The 27,774-nt window shown below is 37.0% G+C and overlaps 1 protein-coding gene across 1 annotated transcript in view; it reads right to left on the bottom strand.

The window, feature by feature from the left end:
* Positions 1-456: 456 nt before the first annotated feature.
* The window catches only part of IL1RAPL1 (interleukin 1 receptor accessory protein like 1), a 685,271-nt gene continuing 657,953 nt past the window's right edge, over positions 457-27,774 (bottom strand). The window contains exons 9-11 of the mRNA XM_052674171.1: positions 24,934-25,077; positions 11,614-11,784; positions 457-10,312 (exon numbers count right to left, since the gene is read on the bottom strand). Coding sequence (XP_052530131.1) covers positions 9,594-10,312; positions 11,614-11,784; positions 24,934-25,077 — 1,034 coding nt within the window. The 3' untranslated portion in view covers positions 457-9,593. The remainder of the gene's footprint in view (positions 10,313-11,613; positions 11,785-24,933; positions 25,078-27,774) is intronic.

The following is a 27,774-nucleotide window of genomic DNA, read 5'->3' as shown; positions in this document are numbered from 1 at the left end:
GGAAAAAATTGACACTCACCGATGCTTGCTGAATGTTTTTGGAGACAAAACAGTGTATGTCAGCATGGTGAGATGGAGGGGTGAAGAATTTAGGCATGCCATGAAAGACAAATCACATTCTGGACAGCTCTGTACAGCTGTCAGCTGTCATACCACAATATGAAGGTCTCCATCAGCTCATCTGCACTCATTGGTGGATTCCGACCAGGAATCTGTGTATGGAGCTGAATATTGGCTTCAGTGCATTGGAAATGATGGTAGCAGTGTTGGAACATCACAAAGTTCGCACCACGTGGGTCCCAGAAATGTTCACACAGGAACAGAAAGAACACCATATGAAAGCTTGTCAGGACCTACCAAATCACTACAAGGCTAAAGGCGGCAGTTTTCCTGGATCACATCGTTACTGGTAACAAGACATGGTGTCACCACTACAAGACAGAGTCAAAATGGCCATGGACTGATGACATGTGAATTCCCCATCAAAGAAAAAGTTCAAGACATAGCCCTTACTGGGTAAAGGCATGTGCATTGTCTTTTGACATGGAAAAGGGGCAATTCCTAAAGGATTTCCTGAAACCCGGACAAAGCATCAACTGCTACATCACAACGTGACTAAGCGTTGAACTTTCAGAGTCAACACAAAGAAAAAGATACCCTTTCTATTGCAACATGATAACACCAGAACTCCAAAACATCAGTTTGAAGACCATGGAGCACACTGGTACTCTTGGCTGGACTGTCCTACCACAGCAGTGGTACAGTCTGGATTTGGCACCTTCTGACTTTCATCTGTTTGGGCCGGTGAAGGATTGACTCCATGGGCAACACATATCTTAGCAAGAACACTGCCATAGCAGCCGTGAAACAGTGGGTCAGCTCTGCTGGTGCAAAAAATGCATAGCTGTTGGTGGTGACTGTTGAAAAACATTGTTTTGTAGCTGAGAATTTTCTCAGTCTTATAGTGTTATTGTTCTCTTTGAAATATTGTAGTTTCCGTGGAAATAAATAGGAGGCATTACTTTCAGAGTGATCTACATATGTACTATATATTAATAAAATGTTTACCTGTGAGATGGTTCATTTGCTTACATTTATTGTATTATTGTATTATGAATAGTAACATGACACTAGTAGCTGCACAGACTTAATACTGTGCTTTATTTGAAAAATTCATATGTGACTAAACATTGATTTAAGCTACATCTCTGGATTTAAGAAGTAATGTTGGGAGGAATGTTTAATTTTTTTTTTTTTTTTTTTTTTTTTTATGATCTAAGATTAATATTTTGTCTCTTAGTATCTTCAGGTCACTAACTACATTGGTTGTCACAGCACTGCCCAACATTGTGCAGTTGCCTACTTTAATATTATTTGCTTCTGGACAGGAATAAGATAAAAGCATTAATGAGTCAGCAAGTCTTCACAATGAAATCAAGATGTTATATATAATTATGTCTGTGCTTGCTGACTCAGTAAAAAGGCTAAATCAGATCTTCAATGGACATTTAGAATAAGTTATAAATGGTGATTATCTTGGGCACGAGGATAGGAAGGTGCAAATTAGTATTTTCTAGTCAGCTATTCAAAACAACCAGCGATGATACTATAGGTAATCATTTATTAACCTTGAGAGAAAACTGATTTTATCTGATTTTAACTGATTTATAACTGATTTTAGTCTTTGAGTCTGTGGAGAATCTTAGCAAGCCAAAAGATGGCAATCAGAACAAACTGAAAGCAAGAAAGTTCAGGTTTCTCACAGCATCTTAATCAAACTATGAGTGTGTAGCATCAAACTCACTGCGTTCGAGCCCATGCATTTTGGAGAGGAGCACCTGAAAGCACTATTTTCCCATTTGAAAATGTCTTTGTTGAGGTGTCTTTGAGGTGGAGAACTGACTAAAGTGGGAGCAGAGGAAATCCAGCAGCTCTCTGAACCAATTACCTATACACAGGTAGAAGACTTTCAGTTCTCTGGAGCTCACCTGCTTTCTTTTCAAGGTATTTATGCCCTCACTAGTCTAATGTATTGCAATGATACCTCCTCAGTCTTGCTGTCTATCTCCTTATGAAAAACAAACTAAATGAAACAAAAAATAGTATGGAGAGCAACAAGGAGTAAAAACATCTTTGCAAATAATACGTATAGATTGTTCAATCAGTCTGTCCCCAACCCCTTATTTTCTAGGCTGCTCTTTTCCAAGGTCCTAAAGAAGCATATCATGCTTAAGATGAAGGAACAAAGATATTTTCTCCAACATGTCATAAAGATCAAGTTGTCAAGAGTCTTTGCTGATGTTTATCTATCTTAAAAATATCAAACAGTAAAAAAAAAAAAAAAAAAGAAAAAAGAAAAAAGAACAAAAAACAGTAGAAATGCTCCTTCATATATAGCATTGACATGTATAGCATTGAATAGCTCGTCTTGTTTATGAGACGAGAATAGTGAAAATGTAAGTACAGAAAATAGGAGATAAACCCAATCAACACAAATTATTATATACCATGATAGGAACTCTGGCAGATATTCCTGTGATTCAGGTAGATCTTGTCATGTAGAAAGAACATTTTCTACCTCTAGCAAGATTATACAAATGACTTCAGATAGCACTCAAGATAGGAAGGAAGTACCTGAGAAATGTGAGTATTTAGTGTCCTACAGGCAAAGAATGTTTGTAATCACCCATGACAGCAGGACTGGTTGAGAGTTCATCACGTATCACCATGCCATGATCAGCAAAGGTCTGCACTGTGTTCCTCACACCGTCTGTCACCTCCAGCTACCCAACTGTATCACGGTGCTACTTAGCAATGATCTGATTAAAAGCTTGTCTTCATTTTGCAATATATGGAAGATATGGTCCTCCAGACAAACACAGATGTTTGGGGCTTCCTTCAATTTTTATGAAAAGGCTACTTATTTTATTTTGTTGCATTGTTCTATGATTAAACAATTACACATTTAAATACTTATGTGCAGGCAAAGAAAAGCATGAAATCTGTTTTGGGATGTAACAAATATTTGAGTGTGCCTAGTGCAACAATTTTTCCCAAGATGTCTTCATGATTTGCAATGATTCATGTGTTTAGCTGAGGTAGACATAGGTTGGTAATCTCAAAGAAAGAACCTGATGTCACTGAACAATTTGTTGAGATAGATGAAGAGATAGTTGTGTAGCTGTTTCCCTCTCTGCTTTGTATTTACATAATTGTTCCATTTTAAGTTGCCTAGGTTTTAAGAAGACAAATGTCCAACACTCTAATGTGATGCTGGAGTTATACACATAATACTAATTGTTTAAATTGTCTACTGAAATGTCCCTAAGAACTTAATTAGAGTTGCAGTGTTCACCTGAGAATACTAACTGCAGCAAACAATTTCTTCTAAGTCTGTATATTCATTGTCATTTGCATCTTAAACTTACAATGAAGGATGAGGCTTTCTAAAAAAAAAATAAGTATAATCTCCCTGTGATTTATCTGTCATGCAAGTAATGAAAAGAAAATTTAAAACTCTTTCCTACGAAACTGCAAGAAAAAACAGTCTGCTTTGGAAGAAGCAGCCCTGAATAATTGCTTGAAATAGGGCTTAGGAACTGAATTGCTATTTTGCTTTATTTGTTTATTTTTATTTATTTCTTTGAGTGTCTGTTCACACCCTGGAGCTATGTAGCAGAAGTGTGAGAATATTTTGAGCCCAAACTGACCTTCTAAAACCTTCTTTTCACTTCACAGGAAGTGTCAAGATATTACCTCAAACGTGCATTCTGTGGGGATGTAAAAAATGGTTTGTGAACTAAGAGCACATACACACAAATATACATAATGCTTTGCTCCTGCTTTGCTTTGCTCTCTTCACAGGAGAGAAGAAATGTACTTCCTGTGAAGACTTTTCACATGTACTCCAATCTGAGGGCTCACAGCAAACTTTGTACTTCTAATACACCCTACAAGGCAAGTGCAGAGAAAACAATGGGATGGGGTTGGATTGGATGGGAGCTGCTGTGAGGGAGTCCAGATTTGAGGTTATCTGATCCTCACAGCTGTTTCTTCTAACTGTCTTTTACTGGACTGCATCCTAACCAGATAAGACAATCTCTTTCTAGGCTCATCTTTGTTTTCACTCCTACAGCAGGAGAAATGTGGTGATGTATTGAGACTGTAGTTTCATTTATATCCTCCTGACTAAGCATGACAGCCAAATGACCCTGTGTGTGCTTCAGGTCTGCAGAGTTCCTCAACTGTGGTCATGTGCTGCAGCCCCTTCCACCATCTTGCACTTCCTTATCCACCACCAAATGTACTAGGGACTGAGGGCTTAGTAGGCATTTATTTTATCTGAATGACTGGAGAGGACAGAAAAGAGCTAACATTTGATTAAAAACAAAAAAAAAGAAGAAAAAAAAAGAAAAGAGAAAAATAATGTAGTAATGTTAAAAAAATATATCCATTTTATTTCTGGAGTAATTTTTGAGTTCATTCTGTCATGCCTTGGTTGGTAAGAGATACGTCTTAGTAAAATAATATAAAGAATATCCCTATCAAATTCTTGGCTCTGAAATTTAACTTCAGGTTCTTTTCCTAATACCAGAGTGACCAGGCAAAGAGGTGTTTGTACTTACTTTAAGCTCAATAATAGAAGATTACCTACTTCCTATACCACTGAGTTATTACTTAGAGAATCATATTATTCATACTCTATCAAATTATATATTTTTAACAACCGAATGCTTCTGAAATTATTTTATCTAGGGTATTGGTTTTTTAATGTAAGAATGCTCTTGAACTGAAGACAGTTGTAGTAATAAACAGAACACTTGTCTTCAACAGTTCTATAGCTCAGTGTGCTTAATTTTTAGTAATATGATCAGCTGCAGAATTTGTAAGTTTCAAACAAGTTATCAGGCCTGCTTTTGTAATTTATGCTTTGACTACTACATAGCTCAATTGACCTCCCATCTACAATGTTTATTGGTCCAGAGCAAAGATCAGAAATGTCACAAACAATATAAACAAACAAAAAGCATAGGAAAGCTCTTGATAGCAGAAACATTTAAATTAGCTTTACTTCCCAGAGCAACAATTCCTAGTTCTGGACCATCAAACAAAGGCCAGCTAGAGGAATACAAGGCTGCCAACACATTTTCTTTGAGGTTATAGCCAGAGTGAAAAGGAAATAGCCCAGCAAAATGACATCAGAAGTGGCAGTTTGGTACTAAGTCCAATATACAAACCCTGTAATGAATCTCAAATGACAGATCATGTCTCAAATGTCCATCATTCAATCTCCACTCTGTGGGCTATTTAGGATGTGAAGAGCTGCGACTGATAGGAAAAAAAAAGCAATCATTATACAAGCAGATTTATTGCTGTGAAAATGCTTAGATTTTTCTGTTTCTAGCCAAACCGATCTCTTGCTCATCTGAAAAATGGGTTATGAAGTGTTCTAATAACAGCAAATCAGATAGGGGGTGAGTTTGAAGGCATACATTTACAATGGATAATAAACTAAATCTTCCACAGAGATTGTTTTTAGCACTGTCAGGTTTCTGCCATCCTCTCTGTTATGACAATAGTGCATGCAACAGAAACTCTCTGTGCTAGACAACTGACAAGTGCAAATCATTCAGGAGTCTATTAGGCACATGGGGATACATTTGTGTTGCTCATCAATCTGGATGGGCCCCAAAAATACCAATTGCGTTATGTAGGTCAGCCAGAGTACAGCGCATTGCATGACAAAAAAAGCCACAATACAGTCAAGGAACAGGCAGGTACTTTGACCTTTATTCTCCACTGGCCTTTATCCTACTTTTTGGCTTACTTTACTGCTGTTATTTTTTATTTCTTTTCTGAATCTTAATTAAATTCTTCTTAGTCTTGCTAGCTTGACTGTTTTTAAGAATGAAAGAAGTCCATTTACTAGGCCAGTTTTGTACAATCTCACTGATCTATATATAATTTATATGTCATTAATGCACAATATTAAAGTAGATTTTTTTAAATTTTAATCAAAAGGATAAAACAGGCTTTCCAATTATTTTTAAATCGATTATCATTAATCACGTATCATACTTCTGATTTTCACAGCTGTATAACAATAGAAAAATCTTAGTTTGCATCTAAAGATAAGAGTATTTAGCTCTGAACCAGATCACATTGGAAGCTCTTGATGTTTGCAGCCGGGTGAGAACTGGGTCCATACTAAAATTCAGAAGACAATTTGCAACCACGGCTTGTAACAGCCTTCAAATGTGAATTCCTTTTCTTTTTGCCTTTCCAATTTTCTTTTCTCACACAAACTCAAATTATACTCATTCAGCTTTATTAGATCTATTCTCAGATTGTACTGCTGCAACTGAGAACAGAATCAGATGTCACAATGCACTTGGTCTTCAAAATAATTAGCTTCATCTTATACAGCTCTCCATTTATGTCAAGCTGCATGTGCTGCCAGGACTTATAAATTGATTAGGTTTATACGTTGTACATAGGTTATATAGCAGAGTCCTTTAGTTTTACAGCAAGGATTACCCTGATAATACAGAGCCTTATAAAGCGCCACATTTGTGTAAATAATGTGCATAGAATCCACGTATACAGACCCCAAATCCTTGACCAGCCAGAGTAAGTTTCTCCAATCATCACACTGTGCAGTTTTAAAAATAAAGTGCTATTTGTTTATGGCTAAATCTTAAATGTGTCTATTGCATGCACACTTCGGACTGTAGGGTCAAAACTGGAATACCTTCACCAATAAAGGATGGAGCCTAATCCCTAGGGCAGTGAAAGATTATATTTTTCCATTTTATTTTTTGTTCCAATAGAACTTTTGTCAAACACAGAGTATGTTGAACACACAGCAGTTTCCTTCACTGTTTCCCACACAGAGCTGAGCTGTTTATAGAGGAGGAATACCAAGAAGGAATGTTTTTGAAGTGATAGATAGCTTCTACATTTCTTTCTTTCTTCTTTTCTTTCCTTCTCTCTCTCTTTCTTTCCTTCCTTCTTCCTATTTTTTTTTAATATTATAATAAAAGTATTATAAAGAAAATCTCTTTTTTAAAAAAAGTACTGTGAATATCAAATTGTATCCATCAGTCCCTGAATCATGCTATTCAAAGTGCTTAAATTTGCATTAAAATAGAACAGAAAAGTATTCCCTGTGTGGCTAAGGAACAAACTACCTAACACTGCCTAAAAATGACTGTGGTTAGATAGATACATTCTACATTTATTCCACATCCCAGTCTTTTCTACAGGGCATGTAAGAGGGAAGGAAAATGAAGGAAAAAAGAAAAAAAAAAAAATTGTTTTTAGAGGGTACTGGTACATTTGGCATTCAGTTGAATGAAGAAAAATGCCATCAGTGCCTGACAGGTGTCTGTAAGAGTGAATAAATAATAGCTTTCTTACACTATGAAGAAAACAAAAGTGCAAAGCTCCTTTAGAATTTCATCTGGCCTGGCAGCTTCATTTCCATTTTGTGGACATTTGGCACATGTCCAGAGGGAGACACCATGATAGATTGTAGAAAAGGATTTGAGCAAATTGTCAGAGAAATGAACATTTTAAAGCAAGCAAAAATCAGTGCACATCCCAAAGCTCTATTGGCTTGTTATGCACATACTGAGACTTCTTGACTTTCACAACACGATCATAGTTACATCCTCCCACGCTGTCAGTTCTGGATTACTCCCACAAACGTCCCCCAAACTGCAGTTTACCTCTTCTTTACTCATTACTTCTCATTAAGAAGACCAAAATATTATAAGCTGTACTTTTCTCCTTGAGACAATTAAGATGAACAAACCCCACACATCCCTTATATTGGCTAATATCAGTCAGCTACCACAAAAATTCCTAAAGCTAATTAATTGCAGAAACAGACGATCAGGTTTGTCTGCCAGGCTACCAGCTACATTTTTGCCAGAGTCAATCAAACCCACGACTCTATGAGAGTATGCTGCAAGCAGCAATTCTGCCTCTGCTCTTCTGCTTCTGCTAGCAGAGACTGGCAGACAGCTTGGCCTGAATACCGTGTACAGCTACAACAGTGCTCTGTGCTCTTTCTCAAACCATAAAGGACTCTTCCTTTATTTAAAATGTAAGTTGCTTGGTTCATTTGTCTTAAAGATGCCCAGATATAAAGACAGTGGTTTTTTTCTTCCCTGGCAACCATGGTAAAGGCATTATCTGCAATTCCTCAAAGATAGAAACATACATAAAAAATAAAACTAATTTATTTATTCATTAAAGTGAATAAATTGTTTTTAATACTTCAAAGTCTTATTTAAATATTAATTTTGTATAAATAAAGTTTATTCTGAAAACAATTATATTTGTTGGTGTTCATGTTTCTTTTTTTTTCTTTTTTGCCTGAGTTCTTACTGAAATCATGTTAAAATTAAGCTTTACTTATTGTTACAAGCTAAAACCAAATTAAATAGTATTTTTTCATCTTGAATATATCATTTTAAAGCAAATACAATTTTGAACATTAAAATACAAGGGGACTCTGCAATCCACAGCAAAATAATGTTTTGCTCTTCCTTTTTCAGAAAATAACACTTTCTTTAATACATAATGGCAACCATCTAAGATACTGCCTTTTTATTCCCCTTTGGTTTGGAAATCATCACTGTAAATATCAGCAGGACTCACTGTACTTCAGTGCCTATTGCCTGACTTGTCTTGCTTTCCTAAAAATTGGAAATGATCTTATTTGCAGGGTTTTTAAAGGAGGGAAAGAAAAAAGTCAAATGCTTAAAAATAAAATCCACGACCACATTAATACTTTTCCAGGAAGTGTTAAAAATAGGGCTTGCTTTTATATTTATAAAAGGGGTACAATTGACTCATTCTTAAAACAAAAACAAAAAAATAAATCTCCCAAGAAAGCAAAAATCAAACCATCTCTATTTTCTACACATTCTGTAGTGACTACTGTGAAGCAACCGATACAGATTGGGTATAGTCTGTTTAACAAGTTTCTACCAAGTTAAATGTTAGATGATCAGACTGTAGTGTTACCCCAAATGGGGCCATTGTAAGAGCAGGGAGTGATGCACATTACAGGGGAAGAAATGAAACAAAGGCTCTCAGTGAGGGATGGGATCATTCTAAGAACAAATATTACCCAAAACAGGTGAATTGCAGCAGGCATGGCCTTCAGGAATCAGGCTAGGCAGGCCAACAAAATGGATGGCGCATCTGATATCAACATAGCTTTGTCCAAGCATTCCCAAGAGAGGTTAAAAACGAACCAAAAAAAAAGTCTAAAACTATACTAATGAAGCCAAAAAGTTTCCTATCTATACAGCAGTCTCTTCATTAAAAAAATGTAAATATACAAATTCCAATGACATATAAAACAAAGTCGAAAATGTGTATGGGAAGAGAACATGGGTAAAACAGGAAGACCGATGCTACAAAGAAATTGCAAAAAACGTATGTACAAGACCCTGTTTTTCCTCATATATTATCGATTGTAATGCATGTTTAACAGCAGCAGTCGAGGATGTAGTTCCAGGCACCGGACTGCAGACTCAGCTTCTACTCAAGGGGATGGATAGCCCCTTGCATTTCTGTCACCAAATGACACTTGATATACTGGTCTCCCGTGGCAAGAGGGGCAGTATCGCACTGTTTGTGTGAGCCTCTTCTGGATTCTGCTCCCTGTTAGTTTTTGTCTGTGGCCGCTGCCCGTTTATTAGTGTCATAGGGATGTTGCAGTAGGTATGCTGGTTACCTATTGAGGTAAGCGGCAGGGTGCCGGTAGGAGGTACATCATATTCATAGCTTCGATAATAGTGTTTCTGGCGCATCTGTGAATGATATGTGTTATGAAAGGTGGAGCGTAGATCTGGATGAGCAGTGGCAAGAGCAGTAGAGGTGGCAGCAGCCATTGAAATTGCAGAGACTGTCTGCAGTTCCCCAAAGGGCCCCTGCTCACTGACATCTAAAACCTGCTCGTGTGTGATGGGTTCAGTCCTCTTAAAAGGCATTTCGTACTGTAAACGTTTCCAGAATTTGGAATTCAACTTGTTGCATTTTGGTCCATGCCATTTAATGACAGTGAGGAGCTTGATGGTATGTTTCAGGGCCTCAACCTCCTGATAGTTCATAACTCCTCGCAGTTCACTGCATTCAATCAGTATCACTTTAATTTCTCCTGTGACTAACATGTTCCGAAGCCTTGTTTCCAGTTCAAAGATGCTCCAGCCTCTTCTTACCACATAATTTGGGGTCATGACGATGATCAGTCGCTTGCTTTGGTCTACACATCTTGCCACGTCTTCAATGTAGGCTACAAAATAAGACAATTGCTCAAAAATCAAGGCAAGAAAATATTTCATTCCCATAGGCTGGAGAGAAATAACAGAAGCAAACCCCCTTCTCCCAGAAAAGTTCTCTGAATGCTGCAAAAACATCACTTTCAAACATGTAAACTTTGCTTGCCAGGACAAGTTTTTTGGATAACCCGTTCTGGATGACCCTGCTTGAACAAGACAGCTGATGCAGATGACATCCAGAAGTTATTTCCAACCTCAAGCATTCTATGATTCAGTGAAATATTTACTTCCCATTGGGCTACGTTTTGGTAGTGTTTGTAAATGAACTGTCAATTTGTGCCTATATCTTTTCTGGAACAAGCGTGTCCATCATCATTTTATTCATCACCATTTTCTAAAAAGTCACCCAGACAGGCAACAGAGCAGAAGCTGTGTTTTATTGTCAGCCTAAAAAGCAAATGATATTCTAAGGTCTACTGATTCACTAGATTGTTGTTTTCCTTTCATGCATTCACAGAAACAGAGCTGTGTCCTGCAAATTAATGTTTAGGATACTGTAGATTTGAAAATATCCATGTGCTTATGATTAAGGTTGTGTTTTACTTATCCTTTCTTATAAATATGAATTCAATAAAATAGTTTGAACTTAGTAGTTTTATAAATGCCTACAACTGAAGTTACGAACTGCAACTTACAAATATTACTGAGCATAGGTTGGAATACCTCAAATATATATGAAAAAAATCTACTTATTTCAGTTGGAATCAATTCTCAGTTTCAGTCTCTGAAAATGATCCAGTGCCTCCACTACAGTTTATCTACCAGCAGTCTTTTATTTACTCTGCTGCAGATGTTTTCTCTCAGCTCTTGACTTAGACCAAAGACAACTGCTTTCTTCCTGTCTGAATCTCTGTATAGACGGATAGCGATAATTATTTAGTTGTTTTTATATTAGTGTGATGGATATATTTCCAAGGAAACACTTAGGAATAGAAAATAAAAACCTCTTTATTAATTCCTAGGTGTGGAGAATCTCAAATAATCTGTGAATAAATATTAATCTTATTAATTTCCATTACCTATGCATGCCCTGTCTGCACTGTCTCACCTTCAATGAATATAATACACTTAGTAAAATATAATCTTCTTATCTAGGAAATGTACATCAAGCATATTTGGTGACTTATCTTATTCCACAAGATGATAGAGTTAAGATGACATTGGAAAGGGACAAGCATAGAATTAATACTTAAATAATATATGCAACCACAGCATATGTCGTGTAGAAAATACACAAACATAAAGACATACTTACTTCCTGTGGGAATCAAATCTCTGTCTGGTATGAACAACTTGTATCCATAATGCTTTTCAAGCATATCTGGTAAGATCTCAAGAGCAAATCTTTCTTCTTCTCCAGTTTCTTGATTCCACTGATCAGGATCCACTTTGGTATAAGATAGATATGCATCATAGTCCTTGTTGTCTAAAAAAATACAAGGAAAAAAACGAAATTACATTATTTGCTGTTCTTGCATATTGCTTAGATGATTGCTCAGGAATTATTCCTCAAAGAATTTCTCAGGAATGGTAAATTGCTTAGATAAAATAGCAAACTTTTACCCATTCTCCAGTTATGAAGCCATTCATCTTTTATGTTCCACCTAGTGGAGTTAATCCTTAATTACATGGATACAAGACAGAAGGGATCCACACCCATACACTGAACTCAGTTTGTGCATAAATATTTGTGTGAGGCTCTGCATGAAGGAAATCCACTCAGCTGTCTGGTGGCAGCTTGTGAGCACAGAAAAAAAGTCACTGAAAGAATCCAAATTGTTTCCTAGCTTTAAAATAGAAAGGAAAAGCATGGAAATACCCATACAAATGAACAGTTCTTTCTCTTATATATAAAAATATTTATTTTTGTCAAATTTTCACTATAAATGTAAGGCTTAGAATGCTCTAAACATGTGCATACATTTACTTGTAAAATTCATTATTTTCCCAAGTCTGGGATTATTGCCAAACTTAGATCTTTGTAGCATCAGATCCCAATTATGCAGTTTAAATATCCTGAATTCTATGTGCTTAAATATGCTAATTTAATGATACATTAATTTTACATTTTACATAATTTTACATTTTAGTCTTTAACAGTGTATTATTTCATTTCAATTAAGTGAAATATTTGTGTCTGTATCTTAAATGTGCTTGGTGTGCTTACTTGAAAGACTGAATCAAAAAAGTCATCATTACTTTTCATTAAGAGGTCGATAATGCCAAGTGCTCTGGAACTAATTCAGTGGAATAAGAGGTCGCATTTTGAATTTTGTTGTGAAGAATGCAGAAAAAAATCAATGGCAAGATTAATGAAATGTTAACATCCTTCTAACCTTCTTGATGACATTATGCTCAGGCTGTGGAGAATATCAATTGCTTGTAAAAGAGATGTGACTGAATACTCTACCATGTGGTATAAGTGATGCTACACTCTTCAATGCTGACTTCCCTTTTTTTCTCAGCCAATGATTTTGCAATTTTTGTACTTTGGTTGCACTATTTGGAAAAGCCTGCTGAAAGTAGGAAGGGTGCAAAGTGTATGAGTAAAATTAAAGAGCAGGCACTAGTCTTGAGTTGTCTACTCTTCCTTCCAAAGAACCACTCATATTTTGTTCATTAAAATCTGCAGAAGACAAAATTAAAATGGTAAAACTTTTTTCAAAGTTTCAAAACCAATGAAACGACCGTGTGCTTGATTTTCTCTCCTACACAATTTATCTGAAATTATATGTTGAAGTGTTTGTTCTCAAAAAAATAATGAACAGCAAAAACCAATACTACCAACAAACGAGATAAATAATGCCTTCCTTTGATCCATTATTTCATTATTTCAGTACTTGTGAAACCATAATCCTTCAAGATAAAGAAGCACCTAATGCCTCTGATATTGCCACTGAATAGATCAAATGCAAACAAGTGGGAGATTACAGAATAAGTTCTGACACTACAATAGGATAGTCTTAACCCAGCAATAGTGTTAACACATAGAAAGGTCAGGATATATATGGGGAAGTCACCACAACTGACGTGATGATGCGGTCATGCCATTTTCTTTTCTTGCCTTAGTAATGGCCATAATGACATTACAGGCTTTAGAGAAGCATTAATCCATTGGAAACCTTTGAATAAATATGAAAATGTGTCATTTCTCAAAGGAATGAATCATAAAAAATAATGCAGCATTGAAACTGTTTTGAAGGCTTCAAGATATCGTCTGTGAAGACAGTTTGCACGTTCTTCATTTGAGGGAAACTTATTCACACTGTGCCAAAACTTTCTTGAGCACACAATTATGATTCTAATGCTTTTTTTTTTTTAATAAATATAAATTTTCGTAACATGAAGGATCCAGCATTCCTACTGACTATAGTTGTGTTATCTGTGATTGCAGGGAACATTTCTTTCAACCCTAGTTCCCTACTTTTAATAGTATTTGCAAGTGTAGGAGAGCCAAGATTTACAGTACACGTACACAGATGGGTTCAAGCAAACATGAATTTATTTAAACTCCAGTACAGCTAGATGTGTAGTCCAGTCTGGGAAACTGTTAGATGCTTTAGCACAGTGGTTTTCCTGAACTATCATACTCTCCATCTTTCAGTTATTTTTTAACTTTGATGAAAAGTAGAAAGCTCAATTTACAGCAGAATTACTTTATGCAGTAATTTTGTTATCCAATGGGCTGACATACTGGCATAAGCAGACAATTCTAAAAATGTGAGATGTCTGGTATACACAGGGTATGATCACATCACTCCCATCTTCAGGAAAGTATTTTAACACAGAGTAGGTGACCTCTCTGATCGTGGTTTGTGGAACTGATGTCAATATTCTAAATGTCTATGTCTGTATTCTGATCTTCACTCTTTTTTTTTTTTTTTTTTAATGTTCTGTCTCCATGGACTGAGAGAGAGCCAGAAGCCATAGGGCTCTTGTGGCTGAGTCAAAGCCTGGCAGCTGGGGCACATATCTTGCCAGTCTTTTGGCCATGTCATGTGGAAGCAAGAGGCTCTGCAAACCCTTTTCTGTTGGGTTCTATTCTACCTAGGCCTTCTTTTGCATAAAAGCACATCCGGGCGACCTCAGACTCAGAGCAAGTATGCAGTAAATACACCATAGCTTTCTGTTTTCTGAACTTCTCACTGGAACATACATTTTACACTTGAAAATATTTGGTTTCAGAATATCTTCCTTTTCCACAACAACCAACCAAACAAACAGAAACAAAGCAAACAAAATTTAATCAGAAATTTCCTAATCTTCTCCTAATTACAATCAAGTCACAAAGGACTTGATATTACTGTGTAATATGGTAATAACTAAATCCTTCCAGATTTTGGGTACATCATGTTGTCTGGAGCAAATATTTAGTTGTAGAATAGAAAGGCAAAAATCCAAAAGTGAAACAAATCTGGTAGCTTCCCATACTTAATTTTACAAAGAGAATTTCCTCATTTTCCCTTGTCAGCAAACAATGAAGTCTTCTATCCAAGTATTCTCAGAGTGAAAATGTGACTGACTGTTGCTGCACTTTCTTGTTCAAAGATTTATTGTTGTCAGGCTCCTGTGTATTAGCAATAAGCAGGAATATAGTTACACACTGCCTGTTTCCTCCCTCAGGAAGAAAAATACCTGCTAATTATCAAATGCATGGATTTTGATCATTTCATCTGAAACTTTTATTTTTCCTGTGGAGATTCAGAGCAATTTTCTACATACACTTTTGTACCTGAAAGCATTGTTCTTCCCTTCTCTGTTTCAGGATTCTTTTTTAAATAAACATCAGAATAAATTCTTCTAGCTTTATATCCAAGTACTTTGCAGAGCTGTTTCATGCAATAGCTGTCCTTTAATTCAGTAAACACATCTGAGTATGGCATACAGTACCGTACAATGGCAATACTTTTTGCTGTAGATGGGAAGAGGCTTTTTTTTACCTCTTCCCATTCCTTGTGAACAGACAAATAATCCTTTGCGGTTATGAGGTTTATAATTATTTTCTGCTGCTTACTAGGTGTCATACAACTAGGATGGAGCTCTTTATGGATGGAGGCTGGTAACAAGTGGTGTCCCCCAAGGGTCTGTCTTGGGACCGATGCTCTTTAACATCTTTATTAATGACATCGATGAGGGAATTGAGTGCACCCTCAGCAAGTTTGCTGACGACACCAAGCTGAGTGGTGCGGTTGATACGGTGGAAGGAAGGGATGCCATTCAGAGGGACCTCGACAGGCTTGAGGGCAGGGCTCGGGTGAACCTAATGAGGTTCAACACGGCAAAGTGCAAGGTTTTGCATTTGGGCCGGAAGAACCCCAGGCACCCGTACAGGCTGGGAGGAGTGGTCCTTGAGAGCAGCTCGGCAGAGAAGGACCTCGGGGTCCTGATGGACGAGAGACTGAACATGAGCCAGCAGTGCGCTCAGGCAGCTCGAAAGGCAAATGGGATCCTGGGCTCCATCAGGAGAGGGGTGGTCAGCAGGGACAGGGAGGTGATTGTCCCTCTCTACTGGGCTCTTGTGAGGCCCCATCTGGAGTACTGTGTCCAGGTGTGGAGCCCTCAGTACAAGAAAGACATTGAGATTTTGGAAAGGGTCCAGAGGAGGGCGACTAAGATGATCAGGGGGCTGGAGCACCTCCCCTATGAGGACAGGCTGAGGGAGTTGGGCTTGTTCAGCCTGGAGAAGAGAAGGCTGCGGGGTGACCTCATTGCAGCCTATCAATACCTGAAGGGAACCTACACCCAGGAGGGGAGTAAACTCTTCAAAAGGGCTGACAACAGCAGGACTAGGGGAAATGGATCCAAGTTGAAGGAGGGAAGATTTAGGTTGGATGTTAGGGGGAAATTCTTTACAAGGAGAGTGGTTAGGCCCTGGAACGGGCTGCCCAGGGAGGTTGTGGATGCCCCGTCCTTGGACGTGTTTAAGGCCAGGTTGGACAGGGTCCTGGGCAACCTGATCTGAATGTGTATGTTTGGTGGCCCTGCTAGGCAGGGGGGTTGGAACTACATGATCCTTGAGGTCCCTTCCAACCCGGGTGATTCTGTGATTCTGTGATTCTGTGATTCTTTAGCTCAACAGCCTCCATTAATTTAAAAGGCTGAAATGAAACATAAAACAGACATTGCACGGGCAAATTTAATGAAAAATAATAATAATTCATGGGTTCTTGTATGAGAATACATTGAAGCTCTGGATTAGTTTGGTACAGTGAGGTCAGGCATGGCCCATGCTACAGGTACAATGCACGTCAGTCAACCAAAGACCACTTGTACTTCAAGACTCTGGTTAAACAGGCTGGGAAGTACAAACTTTGCTGTGGCATTTTAATTGTTGTATGGAGTTGAAAGTAAAGACACTGACTAGCGGTCTTGGACTCAGCCAAAGGTCAGACAAAATTATTTGGATCAGTCTTAGGGGTGGACATTGAAGGTGAAATGCCAGATACATTAAAAACAAATGGAGACATGATTTCATTCAGTGGCTCAGGATTTTAGCCAAAACACCTGTTGCATCATTGCAACATGCATTCTTTAATGCTATCGATTTATTTCAGTGATCATCCAAATGTAGAAACGGTCATATTCCCTGCAACATTCTAGAGGGTTAATGCTGCAGAAGTGATATAAATTTTTAGAGGATGAAGTTGTAAATGCTGCTTGTTATTCTGAGGATGTGCTCAGCAGCAGTCTTTTAAAGGCTCAATGTAAGCATAAAATGAAACCCAGACTCCATATGCATCTACTTTCCTCTTCTACAGGGACCAGCAGACAGACTCAACTTTGAATTTTTATTATATATCTACATGTTTTCTAACAATTTGCATGTTGCCCTCCAAGGGGACAGTGGTTTGGACCTTTGAGGTTTCATTAACCTTAAGCATTGCAGCTATTTCTGCTAATGGAGTACAGAAAACCATATACAATGAAAAATTAAAAATAGAAAAGTACCTCCATAAAGTTATTTTTTTCTTATCAACCATGTTCAAGCAGATGACAAGTCTGGATTCCCAGCTGGCATGGTATGTTATAGCACAAGACAGATTGACTGATCAAAATAAAGAGAAACATACAACACAGTATTTCATAGCGTCGATAGATCTGAATCTTATTTTAATGAAGCTGTACACCAGTCAGCCCATACCTTTGTGCGTAGAGTCATTAACAGCGACTTCAGAAATAGTCAGTGCTCCAAAGGGAGCTGACAACACATGTGCTGCTCTGCAGCCAGGAGTAGCTGGAGACACTTCTGGCTTTCCCAGATCTTCCCCTTGTGAATCAATGGAAGATTGACAGCTGATGTTCCAGAACATGTGTCAGCACTGTAAAAACTCAGGTATTCATCTAGAAGCAATGCACTGATTTAATCAGGTGTTTCAAGTGGGGTCCATAGAAATGACAGGCAAGTACAGCAGGGAACTGCTGTGAGGCTTTCCTCTTTGAAAACACCGTGTTCAGCAAGAGTGTCAAAGGGGTAAGTTTTCAAAATTTCACACAGAATTCTGTACCTGTTTCATTATTCGTGGGGCCGCATTTAATGCTCACATTGCAATAGTGCTCATTACCCTCAAAACAGTGAAAAAGATAACCCAAATTCTTGGATGATTAAAAATACCAAATCATTATGAGTCTTTCAAAACACTTGTTTTTCCTCAGACTATTTACTGTTGATTGTGATGCTCACCTTATCATTTAATTTTTGTTCTTTAAATGCCAAGCTTTTTTTATTGTTAATAAAAACAAAAAACTGCCAACATCAGCTTTGTCACGGTGAAGTACCTGTTAAATGGAGTATTCCTAATGATAGTCTAGATTCTTGCCTGAAGGGGGAAATGGTGAACTGAAGGGAGATTATAAATGCAACACTGGTAAAAGGGTTAAAGAAGTATAATCAGTTCTAAAAAGGTTCTTGAGTATTCTCAGCACACCATAGACGAGGAAAAATAAGAATGCCTTTTGCCCATAAGTTTATAATGGTATGTAATGGTACTTTATGGTACGTTTATAAAAATACTAAAGCAGCAGGTATGCATTTTTTCCCCTTCCTCTTAATTTGTCAGCCACCTTTAAGGTGTATTTTTCCTTATTATCTATAATTACAACTAAAATTTCTTAACGATAGGTACATAAGATTACTACTTATTTAAACTGAATAACCTGTTATTAAAAGTGATTTTTCCTCATGTACTTACTCTGATTTCTTATTTGTAGCTAAATGAAGAGAAAAGCTTCAATGTTTCTAAGCCATTCTCATTAATATGGAAGTGAGTAACTAAATTAAATACTACTATTGAAGTAATTCTTCTTTTTATATATAAAAAGCTGGTGTAGCATTAATCTCAAAAATTGTTCTCAATGTGAAAATGCAGAAATTTTTATATACAATTATCAGAATGTTAAAATTTATGAAAACTAAAATATGATGATAGAAGGTATTCTCTTGGTTTGTATGAACTATTTGCTGGTCTAAGAAAAAAATTATTAGTGGTAGGTGGTGAAAGACTGAACAGTAACTACCTAGTAAGGAGTCATAGCATAGCACAGCATATGCTTGTGAAAGACAAGATCCTTTTTTTAAAGAGCAGAAAGTCAGCAGTTGTCATGTAGGATCTGAAAAGGAAGGGATATAATTTTTTCTGTACAAAATACGTACCCTAAACTGACAAAGTATAAAGTAGTGACTACTCCTTATTATCCTAATTCAACAAAACAGCTAATTACCTGTATAAAATACATGTTTATTTGCATGCTCCTTAGTCCAACTATCTATGATAGTACTTACATAATTGGGTTTTGTAGTGTGAAAAGTGGAGCTGAGATAGCCTTAGTGTAAGTAAACCAACCAACCAACCAAACAAACAAAACAAAACATCAAGAGAGAAATGGCTTGGAAAAAGGCTTTCAATCTAAAATTCTAGACATTGAATGCCAATGTACTGCATTCATCTTGCTTACCTTGGAAATCTATCCTTTGAAAACAACAATAAAAAAAACAACAACAGCAAATAAAAAGCCATCAACAGCAACAAAACCAGAAAAACAACTTCAAAGCTCAGAGTCGTTTGACAGAGCTGCTGGCTGAAGAACAGGAGGTATCTCAGTCTTCAGATGATAGACTTTTTTTCTAGCTTACTTTTTTTTAAAATGGTTCTATGTGCCATAAAATAGGGAGAGAGTAACATAAGGAAAGAGGAAAAAACATATTTTTTAATTTGAATTAGTAAGTTTCAAGGAAACTAGAAAATCTCATATTTATTGGAGACATAAACTGAGATTTCATTCCTTGAATTGCTTTTCAGATATAAATAAATAACACAAATGAAAAGAGTTAATAGTAAACGTAAGCAATTATCCAAAAATAAATTGTAATTAAATAAGGAAAATCCTTGTTTTGTAACTAGTGTTATTTAGAAAGATGAAGACTGAATTTTTTTCTAAAGGTGATTTTAACAGAAATGGAAATTGATATTCATAGGGTAGGATTTCTTATTGCTACAATTTGCCAGTGGCCATCAAGAATACATATACTGTGCTGAGACTGCTACTACAAACTTATTCCATGAGTCCCCAGAGAAGACTTTGTAATTGCAAAGTCACTAACTTCAGCAGTAATTTCAGTATAGCTGTACCTACATAGTGTGATCATCAACACAAGCAGTTTAGCAGGTGCCTAGGCCACTGAAAAAAGCTATACTTGAAAGTCAGCATCTGAAGCATTAACAATCTCAAAGCATTTTCTTTCTTGGCTTCACAAGAAGTTTACTGGGGTGAAACACAGGAAATCACAGAGAAGTGTGTTTTACCTCATCTTAATTTGTGCAGTGAATAAGGAATTTTTTTAGGCAATCCCATAGGTCCATAAGCCCTGAAAGTCTTTTGCTGCTATATAATGGTAAAGATGAAAATCACAACTACTTAAGGAGTCCCAGATGCAACAGAGATTTCAAGGCAGAAACCATTTTATCAATTTCCTAAATGAGAATTGATTTGCTTCCTCTCAGAAAACAACAAAACTCATTTTTAATAGAGTGCATCACTCTCAGCCCAGAAACAACCACTACAGCTGTCATATACTGAATCCAAGGAAGATTTCTTAAATTTAAAGAGCTTACAAATGACACTTCTCAACAATCTTAGGAACACTTCTAAAAAAAATAAATTAAAATAAAAAAGGAAACAAAAAAAGTGAAATCAGAGAAACTCCAGGGCCTTGATTCCCACGCATCAAGCCTGGCCATTTGTAGTCTGAGACCTCAGTCCCCCTGTTCACCAATGTTTCCTTTGTAAGGAAATTTGAGAATAGCGTGAAAGACATCATAGAGAGAGCCCTGTCCAACACTGTAGGAACTGTTGTGGGAATTAAAGGCACTGAGAGACATTTTGAAGGTTGTTGAATCAACTGTCAGACAAAGGTCTGTCTTTCTAGTTATCAGCTGAATATTTTTATTTTTGTTGTTATTGTTCATCACCCTCAAACTGCGCTTCTAGTCAGACTGATTGTGACAAGAAACATTTATGAATTTTTATTAAAGACCTGTGTTCACAGCACATTTGTTCAATCTTCTTTCTAATTTCTAAACGATTCTGTTCTTGTCAATTTTAATGTCAGCCTCTTCATGCAAAATTTCTTCTTTCTGATGATAGTGCTTATTTATTCCTTCACACAAAAACTTTAATCAGTTTAAGTGGTTACTAATGTATCCCAAAATGGCAGTGTCCAGGGCCTGCAGGCATTTTCTACTCATAAATGTGTTGTGTGCTCTTTTCTCTGAAATTGGAACCTGAAATATAAACACGCATATAAATTCATGATTTTGAGTAATTTTGCCCATCTGACCATGTCAAGTAATTTTCAGCCTAACTTCTTAACCTTCTGGATTTATTCTCATATACCTTAAGGCTAGAATTTGGATGTCTGAACATCCACTGAAAACTCTCATGTCTTGAAATAGCAAGAAAAATTTCAAAATAGAAATTTTGGTGAATTGGAGTCTCCTGGACACTTTAAGGCAGCATCAGAAAGGGTGCTTCTGGTCTGAGCCCCTTTTCTCCCCTTTTCCCCTTGTTGCTTGTCTTGGTGGCTGTCCTGGTTCGAGACTGATCCCTGCATGATTTCATGGGCAGAAACAATCTCTCAAAGGAGGAAGTTGTCCTGGGTAAAACCCTGGGAAAATTTCCATAGATATTAGGAGGCCTGGGTTTCACGTCTCTCGTAAACAAAGAGAGAATTTCTATACAGTGCTATATCTCCTCTGATATCAAAAAGCTTTTAAGATCAGAGAGTGTGAGAAGTTAGGGTGTATCTTGATCCAGAGTCATTACAAATGTTTTCTTGCATTTTTTTTTCTCTTCACTCTTACTTAAAATATAACACTTCGTTTATTAAGTTCATTTGAAACTGAGAAAGGCAGCAAAGTAGATCTATGGGAAAAAAAAATATGAAAATAATAACAGCTAAAACATCAGAGAATGAATATGGTATGAAACTGTAATGTAAGGGCTCTATGTACAATAAAACATAAGAATTCATCACTTCTTGAAGCAGTTTTCAATATAACATGCTAATACTTGAAGTACATTTTACAGACAAGACTTTTTAAAATAAACTTCTAAATTTAGAGTCTTAAACTCAGAAAGGATGCCTGCCTGCCATTTAACAATGACGAGCCCTCAGAAGTTCCCACTGAACACCTATTTCTGAAAATTTTGTTGTTTTCAGAGTATTATTGAACAGGGTATCATGTTCATTATGTATTCTGTCAGATCTTAAATTGATTTGCTGGTCAAACAGGTTTGGGGATTTCAGACTACTTCACTGATAGGGATGAGCTGTCTCTCTGAGAGGCATGGCCATGCCAAGCAACTTCATGTGGGAAAGTTGCTTTGCCATAGGTCAGAGAGCTTTGCCAGTGCTCCATTTTCCAGGGAGATATGTCAGACATTAGTGATGAAGTCCACTAACCAAACTCCAGAACACAGTGTTTATTTGAGTATGTTTTACTTGAGTAGAAAAGGGAGTTAACTGAGGGAAAAAAGAGGGCTTTCCCAGAAGACAAGGCTGAGCTGAAGTGTTTGCTGGAGAGAGAAAAAGAGGAAAACAGAGTCACTGAGATGAGAGAAAATGGGAAATTCCAGGATGCAAGTTAGGGAAATGAGGAATCGGTATCTGAGAATGCTTGTTTACTCTCCATCACTCTCAGAGAAAGTAATAAATTCAGTTTCGATGGTTAAATACTTTGTTTTCAACTATTTCTCAGAATTCCCATGCCTCCCACAGAAATATGCATGAGAAAAACTAGTTTCTAAGGAAAAGAAAGAGGAACTGTGATGAGATTCAACATCCTGAAAGCCTTGTTTAGAAATGAAGCACTGCATTTGATAACAATTTTTAAAGGAAAATTTCAATTGGATTTCACTTCTACAGTGTTTCAAATTCTCTCTGGATACACCACAGTGAACACAAAAAGCCTGTGCCATTTTGATGTTTGCTTATCTACGTGCTATTCTGAAGTATGCCAGCTCATGATGTAAATGATGAATAGCATGTAGGCGCTTGGCTGTGGCGCTGCAGGAGTTCAGGTCAGAAAAAGATTTTACAGTTCAGCATTTTGTGTCTGTCAGTAAGAGGCGAAGCCAAGGGAAAGGACCTGAATTTATGTCTGCAATTTATCTCTACACAATCCGTGGTTTGGCCTCCTTTGGGGCATTTTCTCTCCATCTTCTTAATTCTGCAAGAGCACAGGTGAGAGAGACAGAGCAGAAGTACAGCTGCAGTATCTTCGTTCTCATAGTAGGTTTTATCCATGTAGCTAGTATATATACTATACTGAGTACGGTAGAAGCTGCAGTATTCTGTTATTTGAATCTGCAAGTAGTATTCCTCCTGGTGTGTTACTTCAATTAAGCATTCAAACAATGCATCAGTATTGAGCGTGTAAGGAGAATCTAAGCTTTATCCTGTAAATTAAATTAAATTGGCTCAGTAAAACAAACTGATGTTATTTTTCTTTCTCTTGTATTCCAGAACAGTACCGTTTAAAAACTAAAATTTTGTTACATAAAATGGATGATTAAAGCATTTCCATCCCTAGGGCACTGATGTAAAGGGTAAGAGGAGAGAGAGACAGGTTCGTAACACTTGCTAAGAGTAAGTCTGCAAATTAATTGGAGAGATTTGAAGTAACAATAATTGACAGCTGTAAAAATAAGAATTACTGCAACAGAGAAAAAACATTAAATTGCAACTATTTAAATAATTACTAAACCAGATGTTTCTTCTTTCATCATATGATATGATTATTATTGAATTCATACATGCAAGTAAGCATGCTTCTATGAACCGTGGGTTGCATTTTGAATGAGGAGGATCTTGGCTTCTGAAAAAAAGTAGAGTCTGTCAAAATACTTCATGAATCATAGTCATGGGCCACAGTTTCCTCTTCTGTAAAATAAGTAACCTGTTGTGATTATTTTTTCCCCACTGAGTTGCACTAATATACATCCTTTTCGTCAGTCTAGTAGGATACAAAATGTTCTAATGTTCTGCAGCATTTTGTTGTTCTGAGCATTTTTTATTTTGAATTCTCATGCATTTTTAGATTGGAGGCAAAAATGGGTAATTCCCCATTGATCTTAATATGGAAGGCTTTCCCTTCCACAGAGACCTTTAATTTTGCTGCCACTCTCATCCTGTATCAGTGACAGATCTGGCCAGTGCAGTATCTATTTCTTAAAGTATGTCACATATAGATGCTATCCACAGGCTATTACCTTGAACCGTAATATAACTTTCAGCAGTATTTCAGTAAAAAGGAAGGTTCTGTCATCAAAGATGTAGCGGTAGCACAAAACATCAAGAACTCTGACCCAAGAAACCAAATCTAATTAATCAGAACCTGAAGCTCAACTGGGTTTGCTGTCCAGCAGCAGTTTTATTAGTGTGCAGAGAAAACCTTCTTTGTTTCTTAAAAACAGAAGAAAACACATGTATACATTTGACACAGTCCAGAGCATACACTGCAGACTACTTTTGTTAAAGCTGGCTTTCCTTGAACCACAAAACAGCATTAATGACCATTAGCCAATCTCCAAGTGATTAAGTAAATGAACTCAGGAAAATGGACTGTTGGGTGTGCTCCCAAACACTCAGCACAGTTTATTGAAACTGATCCATTTAAACAAGCAGTATTCTGTTCAACCTCTGCCTATCAGGGAAATACAATTACTGAGGACACTTCCATGCTTAAGAGGAGGTGAAGCTGGCTTTCAGCACTGACAAAAGGGAACAGCCTTGAAAGCCTCAGTGTTGGTAACTTTCATGTGGTGTTGGGAGCATGGAAGCATGGATCTAGAAGACACACGTGTCACCTTGAGAGCCAGAAGGCAGCACAAACACCAGCTGAATAGTCATTGCTGCTAATGTGCTGTATGAGGAATGTGTATTAAAGTCAGTGTCTAATGCAGTGGGAAATAAAAATTGCAGTTGTTAACACATCTTGAACTGAAATTAAATTTGGGTCTTAATGGAGAGAAATAGGCATATTTAGAAGGTAAGAAACATACTGAAAAGCTGCCTTACCTCCATCTAGTTCTTCAGCTCCAAAATGATTCCTGTAGAAGAGCATAATCTCTATCTTGTAACACTTGTAGATAGTCACTAAACAAACAAGCAGCAGCAGAATAGCACCAAGCCCACCAGCAAGCTCAACTGTATACATCAGCTCTGCAAAGAATTACAAAATACAATAATAGCCACATTCCAAAACAGAAAAGATTAACAGCAGACTTCATATTTAAGTTAATTACTAATATAAAATGAGTGATATTTTATTGTATTGTATTGTATTGTATTGTATTGTGTTGTATTGTGTTGTATTGTATTGTATTGTATTGTATTGCATTTTTAAATTTGAAGATCCTGTGGAAAAAAAATACCTAGGAATGTGTTTTCTTTATTAACATAATTTTTCCTTTGGTGCAGTATCTAAACTGCTCTTATGTAAAACAACAGATGCTGGAATATGTATGCAAGTATGCATACATACAAGAGAGATTTGATAACCCTCGTCCATCTCTCTCCCTGCAGATACACTACAATTCATTTTATGAACATAAACATTGACGTGCCATTTACAGTGAAAGCAGAAGTGAATTTCTTTTTTGGAGGGGGAGTGAGCAGGGCACGGCATAATGAAAACATATCCCCTCCCTTACTCCACACATAAATAAGAAAAAGCTCAGGTTTTGGATGAATTTCAGTCTACTGGCTAAGATCAAACTAGGGATTTTTTTTTTTTTTTTCCCAAAAGAAAAACAAGCAAACAAATAAACAGAAAACAAAGAGAAAAACAGCTTGAGGGATGTGAAGATAAATTATCCTAGGAAATCCAAAACCACACATCTCAGATATCTGCTAAAAGCTTTGACACAGTTTCCCAATGGTCTACAACTCATCTTTATTCTCTTCTCTTTCCACAAGCAGGGTTGGTTTACATTTAGTCATTTCAAATCATCCCAATTTGTCAGTTCTGACATCATCATTCAGAATATGGGCACCCCCAGTCCCTTTGCTGCACTCTGGGCTGGAGATTGACATGACTGAGATCATGCCATGTAGCTCTGTTCCTAAGGATGAGGACTCTGGTCAAATGTAGCCACATCTAACAGTAACCTCTTCAGTAGAGTCACTTATCAGGGAATAAGTAATGCATCACCTTCAATTCTTCCCGTCTAAACCATGGCATGCTCAAGGAAACTTAAACAGCTTCATGACATCCATTTTGTTTTTACTTTGGTTATCAATAGGAAACTGACAACTGGCAACAAACAAAAAGTGTGGGAATGTTGTTAGCAATGTTGTAATATGAACTAAGTAATAAATGGCATCTCTTACAACCTTACAATCTTGCAGTATTTTTCCAACACTGCTCAGTGCTATGGAATGCCAAGAAATCAAATCTTGGAAATCCAAGTCATACAGTTTTGCTTCAGCTCAGCTCCATGTTGGTTTCACACCATCCTCTTCCAGTGGGCAGCATCTGTCTGAACAAAGCACTATAGCCCTGATGTAACCAACTAACGGGTTTAATATTTATTTATTTATTTATTTATTTATTTATTTATTTATTTAGTGGTTATGTAGACTTGACACAATATGATTCAATTAGAGAAATAAAAGCTTATAGAAAAATGTGAGAATTCCATTTATTTTGACTACATCTATTGAGAATCACACACTTTTTTATTATTTTGAAGTGACTGTAAGAAGATTTCATTGCTCTCTAGAAGACTCTAAAAGTATAATAAAATAAAATAAAAGAGTATTTATGTCCTGTGTCATTCTTTCCAAAACTGTGCTGGAAACTCCTTTGTGTTAAATAATTTTTAATACTCTTCTGGTCCAGAGAGGGGAATGTTATTAAAAACAGCCAACAAAAAAATTGTTTGCACAGGCAAGTAATACAGTATTTTACAATATCAATGGAAATGGAAATTACTCAGGGCTTACTACAGTCTGTTTATCATTTTGTACTACAGGTGTTGCAGCTGTTCAGTAGGGACCAGGAGAAAGCGTTTTTAATGTGTTGGGTTGCTAGGTACCAAATACTCTCTTTATGTGCCTGCTGTTATGACTCACTGAAAGAGAGGGGAAACTTTACAGCTGGAAAACAGAAGTTTTTGCTAAATTAATGATTTTGAGATTAGATGAAAAAAATAACTGCAAGTAGTTACTCATTCTCTAACCCTGTGCATGAAATCAAATAAATGGACCGCATCCGTTTTGCTATAAGAGAGGCCCTCCCAGGTGCTTTTTTACCCATAAAATAATTCAAGACTATTCTGGTACATTTTCTTTGATAATCTGAACACAGATGAGCCTACCCTAAACCTGCTAGATAAGCAAGCATGAAACAAACTTCTCAATTCACCCTAAAAAGTTTCTAGAAATTTCCTTTTTATCTGCCGCCACCATAGTCATTGATGAGCACAAGAAGGATAAGAAGGGTCTTTCTTAAACAGATTTGTTTGCAAAGTCAGTTTCTTGCTATACTCTTTGTGCACAGAAAGCTGGTATTTTCATCCATGCTAAGCTATGTTTATCAGCACATCCTCACCCTCTGTCTCGAGTGATGTTTATCAGGCCCTGAGGCAGAGACACAGTAATTAGCCCAGCAGTCTGCTGTATTCTCACATCTCACTGTGCCAATGCCTAAGCCAGCCCCTAAAGGCCCAAAGCTGGTACAGCTCCATCTGCATGGCGCTGTGAAGAGCAGCACAGATTAGCCTGGGCACAGTGCTGCATGCAACTGTGTGCTTTCAAGCCTTGAGCTAGTGTTTCCCCCAGGTTGCTAAACTGTACAGGGAAGCTGGCTGTATACGTCAGGATTTTTTTGAAGAGCATCACTGTATGCTACTCGGA

Source organism: Tympanuchus pallidicinctus, unplaced genomic scaffold (assembly GCF_026119805.1).
Source record: "Tympanuchus pallidicinctus isolate F22 unplaced genomic scaffold, pur_lepc_1.0 scaffold14, whole genome shotgun sequence".
Taxonomy (NCBI): Eukaryota; Metazoa; Chordata; class Aves; order Galliformes; family Phasianidae; genus Tympanuchus; species Tympanuchus pallidicinctus.
This window is presented reverse-complemented; position numbering and strand designations above follow the sequence as displayed.